At 38.9% G+C, this 15272-nt stretch overlaps 1 protein-coding gene and 1 long non-coding RNA gene across 2 annotated transcripts in view; one reads left to right on the forward strand and one right to left on the reverse strand.

Moving 5' to 3' along the window:
• Positions 1-1106: 1106 nt before the first annotated feature.
• TSPYL1 (TSPY like 1) lies at positions 1107-4291 on the reverse strand. Its single transcript, XM_006164988.3, has one exon. The coding sequence runs from the start codon at positions 3931-3933 to the stop codon at positions 2647-2649; it is 1287 nt and encodes a 428-aa protein (XP_006165050.1). The 5' UTR covers positions 3934-4291; the 3' UTR covers positions 1107-2646.
• Positions 4292-5165: 874 nt separating this feature from the next.
• Positions 5166-15272, forward strand: part of LOC102488653 (uncharacterized) — a 30322-nt gene continuing 20215 nt past the window's right edge. Inside the window, exons 1-2 of the long non-coding RNA XR_336916.1 lie at positions 5166-5463; positions 7062-7123. This is a non-coding gene — a long non-coding RNA (uncharacterized LOC102488653). The remainder of the gene's footprint in view (positions 5464-7061; positions 7124-15272) is intronic.

Below are 15272 nucleotides of genomic sequence, written 5' to 3' on the forward strand. Positions count from 1 at the left end.
ATATAATAATGTTGAGAGAGAGGAAACTGGTCCTGAATGTAGTAGTTAAGATCATCTCTAATACTTTCTCTTGGCCAGTGTGGTCTACTATGAATCTGCTTCAATGTGGTGACCAGTTTGAGTGTATGCATTTATCCTTCCCCAATATTTTAACAATGAAGGAAATGGACTTTATCTTATTTTTTCTTCCCATGGCTTAACAGAATGTCTTAATAAATGTTTGTGAAATTCACTATAATGAGTAATTATGTGTTGTTTTCTAGAACAGGTCCTTACAAATTACACTTGGTACATGAATAAACATTTTATCTTCCCTATGGGGAACAGAAAGACCACAAGGCAGAGGAGTTACCAAAAACAGGTCTTGAAGGAATTGACCAGAGGGGTAAGGAAGTTTGAAAGACGAACAAGTTTTTACTTTGAGAAAGAATGGAAATAAAAGACTTTATCACATATGATATACACTCTTTATCAAGTGCACAAGTGGATATAAGCAAGAGTCTGAACAACTTCCGAATATCATTATGATATAGAATATCATATCAGAAAAGGATTTTAGGAACTGAAGAGTTTGTGGTGCTTCACAAGCTACATGAAAAACTGAAATCCTGAGGGACCAGCAGTTAGCATAATGGCAATGTCGCTGGACTCCCATGCAGTCGACCGTGGTTCACGTCGCGGACCCAATGGCTTAAAACTCATGCTGGGCGCATGTGCGTGCGTGCCCAAGATCCTGAGAGAAGAATGGAGAAGGGATTGCGGTGTGGCCATCCCCCCGGAGGGTGATTTCTCGCTTTCTGTGTCTCTGTGTCTCTGTCTCTGTCTGTCTGGCAAGCATACGCACCCTATAGCAAAAACCTCTCCAAAACAAAAACAAAAACAAAAAAACTGACATCCTGAATAAGCAATCATAATTGTTAACATTTTAAATGGGACAACAGCAACAATGCCCCTCCCTACATGGGAAGGTAAAATACTGTGTCCTATTTTTTTCCCTTTGTGATAATGCCTATTGTGTTCATATATGAACTTTAATGATTCTGTAATCTGTCATTAACTTAATTTGATTCAAGCATGTTTATGAGCAAAGTGAAAAATAAGAAATCTTGCAGAGTAACATGCTTTTATTTTACCATTATGCATAAACAACAGACAAATACACCAATAGTATACTTCCAATTTGACAGAGCAATATCACAAGAATTTAAGCAATTTAAGTTGCTTAACAGTTCAAATGATCAAATTAAGGTAACAGAGACACCACTTTTAATAGGTTTTTTAGATGAAAATAACAATTGACAGGTTTGACAAAGACTAAGTTATTTAAACTACATTTCTAAGAATATAGTTGAATAAAAACAAGAACAAACTGAAAACTGTTGCAAATATTCAACTAAGTCTCTATAAAGATGTTATTCTTCCAAATATTCCCAACTGAAAGCAAAATAAATACTGCAGTTTGATTTTCCCAGTATGAATAAAAAAATAACAAGATTTTACTAATTACTAGTGAAATAGGGGCACAGCATCTCTTTCACATAAATTAAGTCACATTAAAACAAGAACACCTAAAGTTTGTTTGGGTTCTTTAAAGAACCCTCATCTAGGCAATAGATTTAACACTCTAACCCCTTTCAATTCTTCTGTTACAATCTCCTCCTATCACCTCTGACAGATTAAGTACTCTTTCCTTGAAGGCTCTATCAGCCCAATCTTCATCCTCAATCCAATCTTCATTCTTGTCTGAGGATTTACCTAGCTCATTTCTGCCTCTAGTCTTCTGTTCAGTTTCCCCAGCTGAGAGTGCCCATGCAATCTCTCTAGTTCTTCCATCCACGATCAACTAGATCTTACCTTTCATTCCCTGTAGTTCTGACTCCCTTTAAGCCTTGCAGAAATTACTAAAAGGGCTGGGGAGCTGGGAAGAGAGCAGAGGACAATAAGAGCTTTAACAATCTACTGAAATGACAGACCCCAAATAAATTAAAAAGCGATTTTTATACATGTTTCTTAATTATCACTGTTTTGTTGTATTTATTTTAAAGAGAGAGGAGAAAAAGGGCAAAGAGAAACCTTGGCAGTAGCCAAGGAGGGTAGGCATAGCTACTAGGAGGCAGCAACAGGCAACAAGGTCAGGCACCATAATAAAGCAGTATAAATCATAAAGAATGAGTGCCCACTGCTGCTCTCCACAGTCATCATTAACGCCTAGTAAGTGTCCATAAACCAAGTGTCTATACTGCTGGAAGGAGAGTAAAGTGGGTAAAATGAGAGCCTCGAAAAGGCGAGAAATCCAGACGATCGAAACAGAAGAGGCCCTGGGAATAAGCAGGATCCAAGTGGTGAAGATAAAGACAGCGCAATCTACTGTATCATTTGCTTGATTTAGAAGTGGTGTAAACCATGGTCATGCAGCATATGCTATTAATGCAAAAACAGTGAAAAGGTCATATGCAAGTGGAGAAACGTGCCAGTGACAAGTCTCAATCTGGAATTTTGAGGTTGAAAGAACTGAATATCCAAAAAGAAGCAGAAAAGTTTAAAAAACAAAAAAAAGGGTAGAAGCCATACCAGTTGCTGTTGCACAAGAACAAGTCCAGAAGAGGTTAAGGGGTCCTTGTGCAGAAGTTTACCCAGAGGCAATGGTTACCCAGACTGGAACCCAAAGGGCCTGGGGATTTCTACCGGTTCCCTTATTGGGCGACGTCTGGCTCTACGGACTCCTTCACGTGACAAGTAGTATTGTAGTGGATTTGGCCATAGGTCCTCTTTGATAATCTCAGCAATTCTGTCAGACTCTGGAAGGCTATGGTCTGAAAACCAGGTGAAGAAACTGCAGATGAGGTCTTGGTTTCTGCGAATGAAGGACTGGGGTTCATGTCCCCTGCGCCATATAATTGGAGTGGAAAGAGATACCACCCGGCCAGAGGATCTGACCTCATATTCCTTCACAATCAGCTTGTTTCTGAAATAGGGGTTTCTTCGAAAGAAGAACTTGAACTTGCAGCCAGTCCTAGGGTGTCTGAGTTCCTTCACCTCCAAATTGGTTATGTACCTTAACATCTCTGCATCTTGGCCCCTAATCATGGCGGACAACTGGGGGTGGTTCCGAAAGGCAGTCATCCAGAAGCCCGGGATATTCTGAATGATGTAGTTTCTCCGCTCCAGGTAGTGTCTCCGCATACGCCCAAATTTGTGCTCCAGCTGCTGGAAGGCCCTATCAGCCTGAGCATTCACAGTGTCCAGTTCCAGCTGGATAGCCTCCAAAGGGTTCATACGGAGATCCATATTGAGACGCCAGGGCCCTGCCTCCTCCTTCTCCTCCTCTACAACTTCTTCCATCACTTCTTTTTCTTCACCTACTGCCTTTTCCTCCACCTCCATAACCTCCTCCATGATCTCCTTTTCCTTCGCTGCCACCTCAGCCCCTTCCTCAACCACTGCTACTGAGAAGATGGCGCACTTTTCCGCCTTTGCTTCCTCAGCCTTCCCCGGCGCCATACCTGCAGGCACCGACCTCTCTGAGCCACGGGTTTCTAGGGCTTCTTCCCCACTCTGAGAGTCATTTTCCAGGCGGCTGTCGGTTTGCACCAACACCGAGGTTGCTTCCAGGCTCTCCGAAGAAGGCGGGGCCTCTCCCAGACCGGCCTCAAGCCTCACCACACCGCGGCCCCCATCGACTGGGATCTGGGGAGCAGGGCCACAGCCCGCGGGATCCCGGGGTACGCGCCCCTCCTCTGAACGCGGGGACCGTGGGAGCGCGACTGCCTCCGAGCTGCCCTCACCCGCCTCCGCGGTCACCTGTGTCGCCGGAGGTTCCGCGCGGAGGCTCCCGCACTGGAGTCGGTCCGGGTCTTCCGGGCCACGGTCGGGAATAGCGAGGCCGCAGGCTTCGGAGACAGGGGTCTTCTCGACCCCATCCGGGCCGCTCATTCTGGTAACAAGCCACAGGTGAGGTAACGTTTGTTTTCCTCACAGAAGCCGCCTACGGTAGCGGCCGCTCGCGCCACCAAGCCGCCTGTCTCGCGAGCGACTCTGTTGGTGACGTCACCGTTTCGCGAGAACTCGCTGCTCCCGGGGATTGGCTCCGCCGTTCTGTCAGCCAAGCTTTTCTTTCTTTTCTTTTCTTCTTCTTCTTCTTCTTTTTTTTTTTTTTTCTGTGAGTTCCAGCCAGGAACCGTGATTTTACTTGCATAAATAAAGGAACATCGTCTTCAGAGACTGAAGGCCGTGGCGACCCTCCTTACAGTCCGTGTAAAACTGCCCGCAGCATGTAAACTGGAGCAGTTGCAGGCGTCAGTCCTAACCCGCCTGCTGTCCAGGGTTTGAAAACAAATGCTTGTCTGATTTTGAGGTTTTTTTTCATTTCTTTTTTTTTTTTTTTTTCAGTCAAGAAGCTAAAAATATTTCCTGATACGCTATATGGCTGGGAGCAAAGTCTTGTCTTTATTTTTAACTAAGTTGAAGAGCGAAATGTTTCCTTAAGTATAACTGACATGAAAACATAACAATTTTAACCTCAACTTTACTGGTAGAAAAAGATGCTCAACAAATTTTTTACTACTAGACAGTTGAGTAGTTTTCATTGCTAGTCCTCAACTTATAATCTGCAGCAAATAAGAGTTGGTGCTGCATAATCTTGGCAGACATTGAAGTTAGGATCAATTTACTAATTCTTGTTTCCTGCCTCTTCACTGAAAAACAAAAAAAGCAAAACAACAACAACAACCAAAAAAAAAAAAACACAGAAATGATAGCTGTTTCTAGCCCCATAAACTATTATATTAGCTTACCAAAGTATTTGGTTCTATTAGGTTGGAAAGTTTGGCTCTCATGTGATAATGAAGTGTGAATCTCATGAAGTATCCTGGCAATAGGTTCATTGGATTATTTGATAATGATATCAGTGTCTCTGGTTCTTTAGTTTGCTGACTTGTGAGTTAAACTAAGTTATCTTAGAGAGTTACAAGACTTCAGAGAAATGAGGCTGAGGGTGAAGGCATATCATCACCGGTTTATCAGGAAAAATTGCTTAAAGTGGATAACCAAATTGGCCTTGAAGTAGAAAACAAATTTGCAGAATGCAACATGCACCTGGTTGACTCAAGGTGTAAAAGGACAACATTTTTCTCTATCTGATTTGCCTTGTGTGGTAGGTAGGTGGCCCTAAAGATGTACATGTCCTAATCCTGAAAACCTATTATGTGGCAAAAGGGACTTTGCAGAAATGATGAAATTAAGAATCTAGAGATGAGAATATTCTCCTGGATTAAATATGAGTTCTCTAAAAGTAAGTGGTTCTTATAAGAAGGACCCAGGAATGTTCAGTCACAGAAGATGTGATAACAATCAAAGCAGAGGGAAAACAGAGGAAGGAAGAACCAGAAGCTGTGCTCCTGACTTTGAAAATGGAGGAAGGAACCGGTGTCTTAGGAATGAAGGCAATCTCTAAAAGTTGGAAAGGTGAGGAAATGGATTCTCCCTTAAGAATCCAAAGAAATGCAGCCCTGATTTTGTATGTCTAACCTCCAGAACTGTAAGGTACTAAATTTGTTTCATTTTAAGCTCTTAAATTTGTTGTGATTTGTTACAGAAACAATATAAAATGAATACACCATGGGTTAAGGTTTTTGTTTACCCAGCACTTAGGGAACTGTCTTGCACAGTATTCCATAGATTATTGAGGTGTTAAATAAAAGTGGAACAGGATAAGTTCTTCCTGTTGCAACTTGATGATTATAGAAAAGTAAGGGACATATGGATTGCCACTCTGCTCTCCTCTCTATCTGGCGCTGACAAATTAGAGGGCCATTTTTTGGTATAAAATATATATATAAATAAAAGCTTCTGAAAAGGAAGATATCTACCACAGAAAGATAATTTTGTTTTATAAATAATTTACATTTGTGTGGTCACACAATATAACAAACAAACTCTGAAAAGACCAGCATATTTAGGTGAGTTTACATAGCAAAGTCTCAAACTACCAGACTGTATTTCTTTTTTGGGGGAGAGTTTTTATTTTGTTTGTTTGTTTGTTTTTGAGAAGTTTTTGCTGTAGGGCACGTGTGCTCGCCAGAGAGAGACAAAGAGACAGAAAGTGAGAAATCACCACCCAGGGGGGATGGTCATGCCGCAATCCCCTCTCCTCCATTCTCCTCTCGGGATCTTGGGCACACGCACACACACCCGGCGTGAGTTTTAAGCCACCGGGTCTGGGACGCGAACCGCGGATGACTACGTGGGAGTCCAGCGACATAGCCATTACGCTAATTGCTGGTCCCTGGAGAGGTTTTTGCTATAGGCATGTGCACTCTCCAGAAAGACAGAGAGAGAAAGACAGAGAGACAGAAAGTGAGAAATCAACCCCCAGGAGGGATGGCCACGTCGCATTTCCTTCTCCTCCATTCTCTTCTCAGGATCTTGGACACACACGTACATGTTTCTGGCGTGAGTTTAAGCCACTTGTCTGGGACTTGAATTGCGGTCCACTACATGGGAGTCCACTGACATAGCCATTATGCCACACAGACTGTATTTCTGAATTCCCTTTTTGTACAAACCACGACAACAATTCTAGGCCTTACTTTATGTCTGCCTAAAGAAAGATATATAGACCCTGTGATTCATCACCATGATTACGTTTGATATTGATAAGAATGAATGATAGAACTTTCTGCAAGACCTGCTTATTTTTATGTGCCATGAAATTATTTTTTATCTTGAAATTGGGATAATTTTATTTGACCTAAAGTGTAGACTTTAATTATTACAATATGCCTATAATTTTTTAGCAGATAAGAGTGTCAGACTTTGGCCAGTCCTAGAATATATAGTTTTATTTGTCAAAGTCATTAGAATTCTGCTGAATGTAATTTCCCCAGATAACATAGAAACTCTTTGGAGAAATTTTCCCCTTTCATCTTGTAAATACATTTAAAAAGGTATGATATGGACAGTTTGATGGAAAATATCTAGAAAATGAGGGGGGAAACTTAAATGTTACAATTTTAATTATCTGTAAGTTGCATAAGAGAAATGATTATAACTCTTCTTTATAGGAAATGGAGAACCCTGGTTATAATCACTTTGAATAAGTGTTCAGGAGAAAGGCCAATGAAGGGTAAGTATTTTAGGGAGAAAAGGAAATAGAGCATGGAAAAGCAAATACACACACTCCGTGCTCTATCTCTTTTTTTAAAAAAGAATCTTTTTTGGAAGGAAGAATTCTGTAAGATTTCAACCTGCACTAAGGCGCACATGCTTTACGAATTATTTTCACATACAAGAAATTTTTTAAATGGTTGCTGTTTACCACAGAAAATTGTGCTTATTAACAAGGCTATTACTTGTGAAATTTTTCTCTTATCTTTTAATACCTAAAAATCTTTAAAAGGCAATGTGTCTCTTTTACAAGACCCAGGTTATCCTGCTTCCTGAGACATTTCTAGGCAGATATTACCCATCTGCTAAGGCCCACAATCAATCCATCTTACTTAAAAAAAAAAAAAAATCCATCTTACTTTAGAAGGTGCTAGTTATTGGGATCAGCAGTTAGCATAATGGCTATGTCACTGGACTCCCACGTAGTTGACCAAGGTTTGAGTCCCAGAACCGGTGGCTTAAAACTCATGCCAGGCACATGTGCTTGCATGCCCAAGATCCCGAGAGGATAATGGAGGAGAAGGGATTGCGGCGTGGCCATCCCCCTTGGGGGGGGTGATTTCTCGCTTTCTATCTCTCTGTCTCTGTCTGTCTGTCTGGCGAGCACACGCACCCTATAGCAAAAAAACCTCTTCAAAAAAAATAGAAGGTGCTAGTTATTTTACATGCATTAAATTGTCAAATTTTATAAAGGAGGAAAATAACAATGACATGTTAACTAACGTGGTGAAGGGCATATATATAGTAATGGCTAAATTCTTCCTATTAATACTTTCTCTTGAGTGCAGTTTAACCACCCCACCATACATTAATTGTCTTCTGGATTCCTACAACTTTTTATGAACTGTTCCATACAATTTGACACTTAATTTTACTCGTAGTGACTCTGGTTGTTTCATAAGTGTTCATCTCATCATCCTAACATTCCAGCAACCTATCATGGGATAGTAGCATGATTACTGCTTCTTTTGTCTTTACTTAGCATAGTATGGAGCTTGGATTTTGGTAGATTCTTAATGATATTTGTTGATTTTAATAAAATAAAACTAAGTGAGCTAGTGAGCTGACTCTGTAGTGCAGCTATAATGCGCTGCTCAAGGGAAGTTGGATCCCACATGATGACCACAGTTTGAATTCCTGGTTCAGTCAGCCTGAAACACATCAGACATGTAGATGAGTACCCAAAATATGACTGTGTAGAGGATTGAAGGAAGGGGATTACAGTGTGACCAGATCCTAAGAGAATCTCTCTCTCTCTCTCTTTCTTTTTTTCTTACTCTCAGGTGCATATGCAAGTGCTCTATCATGAAAAAAGAAAAAAAGTGACCAGCAGTTAGCGTAATGGCTATGTCGCTGGACTCCCATGCAGTAGACCGTGGTTTGAGTCCCAGACCTGGTGACTTAAACTCACACCAGGCACATGTGCGTGTGTGCCCAAGATCCTGAGAGTTGAATGGAACAGAAGCGATTGTGGCATGGCCATCCCCCCTGGGGAGTGATTTCTCACTTTCTGTCTCTCTGTCTCTCTCTGTCAGTCTGGCGAGCACACGTGCCCTATAGCTAAACAAAAACAAAAACACACAAACAAAAAATACCTCTCCAAAAAAGAAAAAAAAGTGTGTCCAAACTGATATTATATCTTATTTGATGAAGGTATGTATTTTGCCTATGCTTCATATATTACCTTTTTGCACCTTTGAATATAAGATATCAATAAATTGGCACATGACAGAGCATTTCTGTGGCAATTGGCAAGAAACCTCACAGCCCAACAGATGATAAAATTTGTTTTAATATGGCACTATGGGGAAAAGTCCACAGAAAAATGTGAAGTTATTTTCCATTGTATCAAAGAATCATAGATTCTAGAAGAATTATTTCTTAGTTGGCTAGGAGCTTAACAGAAATTAAGACCTTTTTGTTTTGCAGAAAGGTATGTTTCCTGGTTATAGTTAATGATAACTTTCACTCACTTACTGGTGGACCAGTCACTGTTATAAACACCATTGCATATATGATATTATTTTTTTCATGTAAGAAACCCACGAAGTAATTCTATATGACCTTTGTTTTACTCACTAGGGAACTAAGGCAAGGAGGGACTGACTAATTTATACCCAAAATGACATAGAAAGTGGTAGACCCGTGATTCTACCCTAAAAAGTTTGACTCAACAACCATGTTCTCTGAAGAAAGCATCACGTTCTTAAAATAAAAACCATCCTAACTTAATGCTAAATTAATACACAATTTTATTTTATTATTATTATTTATACATTCAATCACTATACATCATTTAAAGTGTAAAGAGAATTTACCCAGCATGAACTACACCTCAGACCAGTCCAGTTGAGAATACTATACACATCATCATGAACAGGTAATAAATCCACAAGCATATTAATACTTGTTAGGAAAGGGTCCAAGTATTTGCTTTCTGTGTAGAAGGTGAGCAGTTATCCATCCTCCCCAAATTCAATATTTCATCAACTCCATCAGAACAAATGCCACCCTTCCATAACAGATAAGATATTTTCTAAAACTATCTTTACATTCTTGAAATGAAACTTATAGATAATATAACCTACTTGTACTCACTAATAGAAAAACTTCATCATAACACTTAGTTCTATAAAATGGAGATAAATGTAAAATATAGTAGTATCTGTTTTAATATAGAAAGGCATTAACATGATACACCTACAAGAAATGGCAAAGTGGTTAGTAAGATGTGTTTGTTGCCATTATGCAATTACCATGGACAGAGACTGATACAGATATATTTTACTTACAGTTCAGATACCTTGGTGATCAGGATTTCTAAAATGGTGACCAAGTCTTTGTTACATTCTGGAAAAGAAAAGATGAAACGCTCTCCTTGAGTATCACAGTACTATATTTATTTCACTGCAAAATATCTTTTCACAGTTCTGAAATCAAAATGTGTCTTATATACACTGCCTGTCAGGTGCCATTCATGACATTATTGTCATCATCATTGCCTGAATGCATGTGAACTTGGTTATTGGTACCAATTTAACTTCTAGACAAATGTTTAAAGGTCATTTGAGAAAGGAACAGGAGTGTTCATTGTCTGAAAACTTTCCATTAATATCTTTGGAAGACTCAAAAAACTGTCAACATCAAAACTTACGTAATTAGTGTCATGGCTTGAATAAAAACTCTAACCACAAGGGTTGGATACTGTTTTAGGAAATACTGCATCATCAAAACACTCAGTAGCAGAGAGGATGAACTACTTGGGAAAAAAAAACATGTATATTGGCAATTCTGAGTCAAAAACCACTTCAGAAAATGTTCTGAACATAAAGTTTTGGGACTGGCATGGCCATCCCTCCTGGGGGGTGATTTCTCAATTTCTGTCTGTCTGACTCTCTCTCTCTTGCTCTCTCTCTGTCTCTCCAGCAAGTACATGAGCACTATAGCAACAATCTCTATTAAAAACAAAAGGAATGCATTATGTCTCACAATTTAGTTGATAATGTTTCTTTTTTAATGACATTAAAATAATACTATATTTTACAACTGATGATATTTTAAATTAGATGAAATACTATAGTTTGTTTTCTGGACAATTCATTTCCCATTAAAATAGCGCAAATATGTTCTATGTATGTATGTGTGTGTGTATATATATATTTTTATATATATTTTATTTGTATGTAAAATGATCTTTAAGACTAGGCTCAGATAAATACAATAGGTTTTCCCTCTCAAAAGTGGAGAAAGTTTTCGTTGTGAGACATTTCCCTTGGACAGCATGTCATCTAGCTTCTCTGACCTCACCTCATGAATATAATAGCCCCCATTCTTTGTAATTACCAAAATAGCCATCCACGAATTTCCAAGAGATGCTTAAGAGAATCTCCTACTATGTATGATATTTCCATTGATTCTCACTAGAGGGAGCAATAGATCTTTAAGAAAGCGAGGGATCTTGACTGGTAAGACTAGCTAAGCAATGGTCTTTTACTCTAAATACACTTAAAATTTACATCGAATTATAATATTTCATTTCCACTAAACTGTCATTGTTACAAAGTGATTTTCTCAGACAGGCTTAGGTTGATGATGCTTCCAATAATCAATCAGGCCAAGTATCTCATATGAACCTGCCTACTCTGACAAGGTCCCTAACCAGTTATGGGCTTCATTTCAGATTCCAGCTTAACCACTCACTAGCTGTTTGAGCTGGGCAAGTCATTTCACTTCCCTGGGACATTTTCCTCATAGGTGAAATGGCCATTATAATACATACGTTATGGGGCCAGCAGGTGGTGCAGTGGTTAAGGCACTGGACAATCCCACATGGCTGACCTTGGTTTGAGTCTTGGACCTGGTGGCTTGCTTTCTCACTTTCCTTCTCTCTCTGTGTCTGTCTTTCTCTGGTCAAATTACGATAAATGAATGAATAAAATTAAACAATTCTTTAAACAAATAATAATAATATATATTTTATAAGCCCTTTATGAAAATGAAATAAGTTATATTTAGAACTATAAAATTTTCAATGAATAGAAAATGGTAATATTATTTTCATATTTTATGCTAAAACTTACAAACATTGAAACCAAACTATTATAGGGAGTTAGATTCCACGGAGGTAGACCAGCCTGGAGGCTTAAAAACATGCTGAGTACATGTGCACTGTTGCCCAAAATCCTGATGTGGTGGAGAAGGTCTGCAGTGTGTATACTCCCCATTATGGGAGGTGCTTTTCATACTTTGGCTGCCATAACATTTCATCGGTTGTCTGAGACCTCTGCCTTATGAATTCTTTGGCTCCCACACTATTTTACAGTTTTCTTTGGTTTGTAAATAAACCACTCAATTCACATCTATTTAAAAAATGTGGAAGATTGACTTGAAATAAGTGATCACTTATTCATTTGATTATTAATATTAAGGTTTACATTTATTGAATATTTACCACATGCTTCCCATATATTATTTAATTTTCGTAATCTTTACCCTATCGTAAAGACTAAGAAATCTCAGAGAGATCAAGTGACTTGCCTAAAATTACAGAACTCATTAATAATAGAGTATGTATGTAAACCCAGTTTGCCTTGCTTGAAAGCTCTTTCTACCATGTCACATTGGTTTTCTGATTTCTTGAAATCTTCAACAATAATTGGTCACCTTAAGAGTTGCTGCCACCTCTTTCCTGATTTCTTTTCCCAGAATCACTATCTTTAGTGCCCAACACTCAGAGGATTCTTATGCAGTATAGACTGCATTAATAGAATTTTTCCATACAAGATGTACAAGCCAGGAAGAAGATGTGGAAGCCAAGAAGCTTCTCAGCATTTTGGTGATGCAGTAACAAGCCATGAAATATTTTATCTAATTATAATTATAAAATATCAATCTAAACAGAACATACGGCTTTTAGGAGACAAATACCCTCAGTGAGAGCATTTATGAAATCCAGGAACGATTTTAAAAAACAGTATTTTCTGCTACTGCTATTTCTAACCTAATAAATTTCCAGATTCTCAGACTTGAGGTAGAGATAAATTGAGTGAGGATAAAAGAGCTCTAGCAAATTAAGTACTATTCTTTACTCAGAGGAAATTCTTAAAAATTTATTTTGTTATCGGGGAATACATATGATCAAATTCGGAAATAATTCTAAATCATCCCAAGAAGAGACAATCTGTCTCCTTCCCACTTTAGATACTGTGTATGCATCTGTATTCTCTCATTATTAGGAAAATATTTCTAATTCTAAATGGGTCCATCTTAACTGCTTTCTCCTGTCCCAAAGGGAGAAACTTTTCCCAACATGGGCTCAGCAAAATTGCTAATTAAATGCTGATCATAGAGCTACATCATTAATACAAAAATGTAGAGCATCTATTTTAAGTTTGCTAAATTTACCAGCCAGCCTGCAGAGTGTAGTGTTTTAGCCATGTGCCCAACAGTGACTGGGCCTATCTATAGGTTTTGTTTTTTTTTTTTTAGAGATATTTTTGCTATAGGGCATGTGCGCTCACTGGAGAGACAGAGAAATAGAGAGTACAGAAAGCGAGAAATTGCCCTCCAGGGGGGATGGCCTTGCTGCAATCCCTTTTCCTCCATTCTCCTCTTAGAATCTTGGGCAGCCAGGCACTCGCCCAGCATGAGTTTTAAGCCACCAGGTTGGGAGCTCCAACCATGGTGAACTACATGGGAGTCCAGCAACGTAACCATTCCGCCATCTGCTGGTCCCCTTTACAGTTTGTTTTTTATTATTATTATTTTTTAATTCTGTAAGTTAGTAATTAGTCAGTAGTTAATAAGGATACCTGTTTTTTTATTTTTAAAATTCTTTTATATGGAAGATTTAGAATGTCAGGTGTTGGTATTAGCAAAAACAATGCTGGCTTCCAAGTTAAAAATAGTTAAATATAGTTAAAAATAGTTCATTAATTACAATTCTAATGAAGGTAGCATATCCTTTTTAAAATAAATATACTCCAGGGACCAGTAGTTAGCGTAATGGCTATGTCGCTGAACTCCCATGTAATCAACTGCGGTTCAAGTCCTGGACCCAGTGGCTTAAACTCATGTCGGGCACGTGTGTGTGTGCCCAAGATCTTGAGAGGAGTATGGAGGAGAAGGGATTGCAGCGTGGCCATCCCCCCTGGTGGGGGGGGATTTCTCACTTTCTGTCTGTCTCTGTCTTTCTGGCAAGTGCATGTGCCCTACAGCAAAAAACCTCTCAAAAAAATAGATATACTCCAGTTTTCATATGTTAATTTAAGTAGTTTAAATAATCTGTAAATAAGCCTTCCTAGATTAAACTTTGGGGTCTAGGAGTATTAATAGAAATGTCATGAAAAATGGGAAAGTCCTACCTAGAGATTCTGAAAAGCTTGAGGGAACAAGAACTTTTAGAATAGAGAGTAGATGGGAGAAGGATTTGTAAAGGGCGGTGAGAAGATATCAGGAAAGCCCTGCAAGCAGTACCTAAGTCATGTTTTCACAAGTAGTTCAGCATGTCAGGACCTTCATTCTGAGTCTCACCAGTTAGACTCTGGCCTTATCCAGAGGCCAGAGGAAGAACATAAAGACAAAAAGGAGACAGGTGCATCAACAGTCCCTCCCCAAACCTCCTCCATTCCATCTTTATTATCAATCACCTATGGAAAACAAAATGATACATGCAGAACATACCTTCTCAGAACCCTGAGATAAGTTAAAACAAAATATTTACCGACACCTTATTGAACACTTCCTACAGTAAGTGTTGAGGATGCCAAGATGAAAGACAGTGTTCCTGTCCTTAAGGGGTTGTCCACATGAGGTGGAAGATGATTTGGAACTAAATCATGATACCGTGGTGTAAAAAGGGGAGTGTACAACTAATCATTGAGCACAGAAGAGACTTAGTGTGTATCAGGAGGATTTGGAAAGAGCTCATGGGAAATGGGACACTTGAGCTGAGACTTGAAGACAGGTGGAAGGTGGGAGACTGGGAGACAGAGGATGGGATCCAGGCTTATGGAACAGTCCAGTACAAAGTTTGAGAATGGACAGTGGTGAGGGAGACAGGGAAAGAAAGTTGGAATATGATTTGACCCATATTTGAAGGGCTTTGAGGCTCACTGTGGAATATTATGTTCTGCCATCAACTTTCTGTTAAACCCTGACAAGATAGAGTTTTTTTTTTCTATTAGAATTTGTTGACTTCCTCCCAAACATTTTTTTAATTTCAAGGTCTTTTTTGAGATGAGATTTTCTCCCAATAGCTGAATGCATAGAACTAGCAGGCAGTAACCACAGTACAGAAAATAAGGTAATAATCGCTTCAATTTAAGTATTTAAAAAAAGTAAGCTGTCTTTACCTCCTGGAAAAAATGTTTTAAGGTTTAGGCAGTATTCGTTTTTTTCAATTTTATGATTTTTTTATTCACATTTAATTGTTATATCTCTCTTTAGCATATGATATTGTTTTTCAAAGTATTTATGTACAACGGTACATGACAATCAAATCAAGGATGTTACCATACACATCAGTTTCAATAGAGAACTTTACATTCTTATGTCTGTTAAGTATTTCTTCCCTAACTCCCTCCTACCCATCCTCTACTATCCATAAA

The sequence above is a fragment of the Tupaia chinensis genome, unplaced genomic scaffold (genome assembly GCF_000334495.1).
Source record: "Tupaia chinensis unplaced genomic scaffold, TupChi_1.0 Scaffold143787_1, whole genome shotgun sequence".
In the NCBI taxonomy this organism is placed as follows: domain Eukaryota; kingdom Metazoa; phylum Chordata; class Mammalia; order Scandentia; family Tupaiidae; genus Tupaia; species Tupaia belangeri.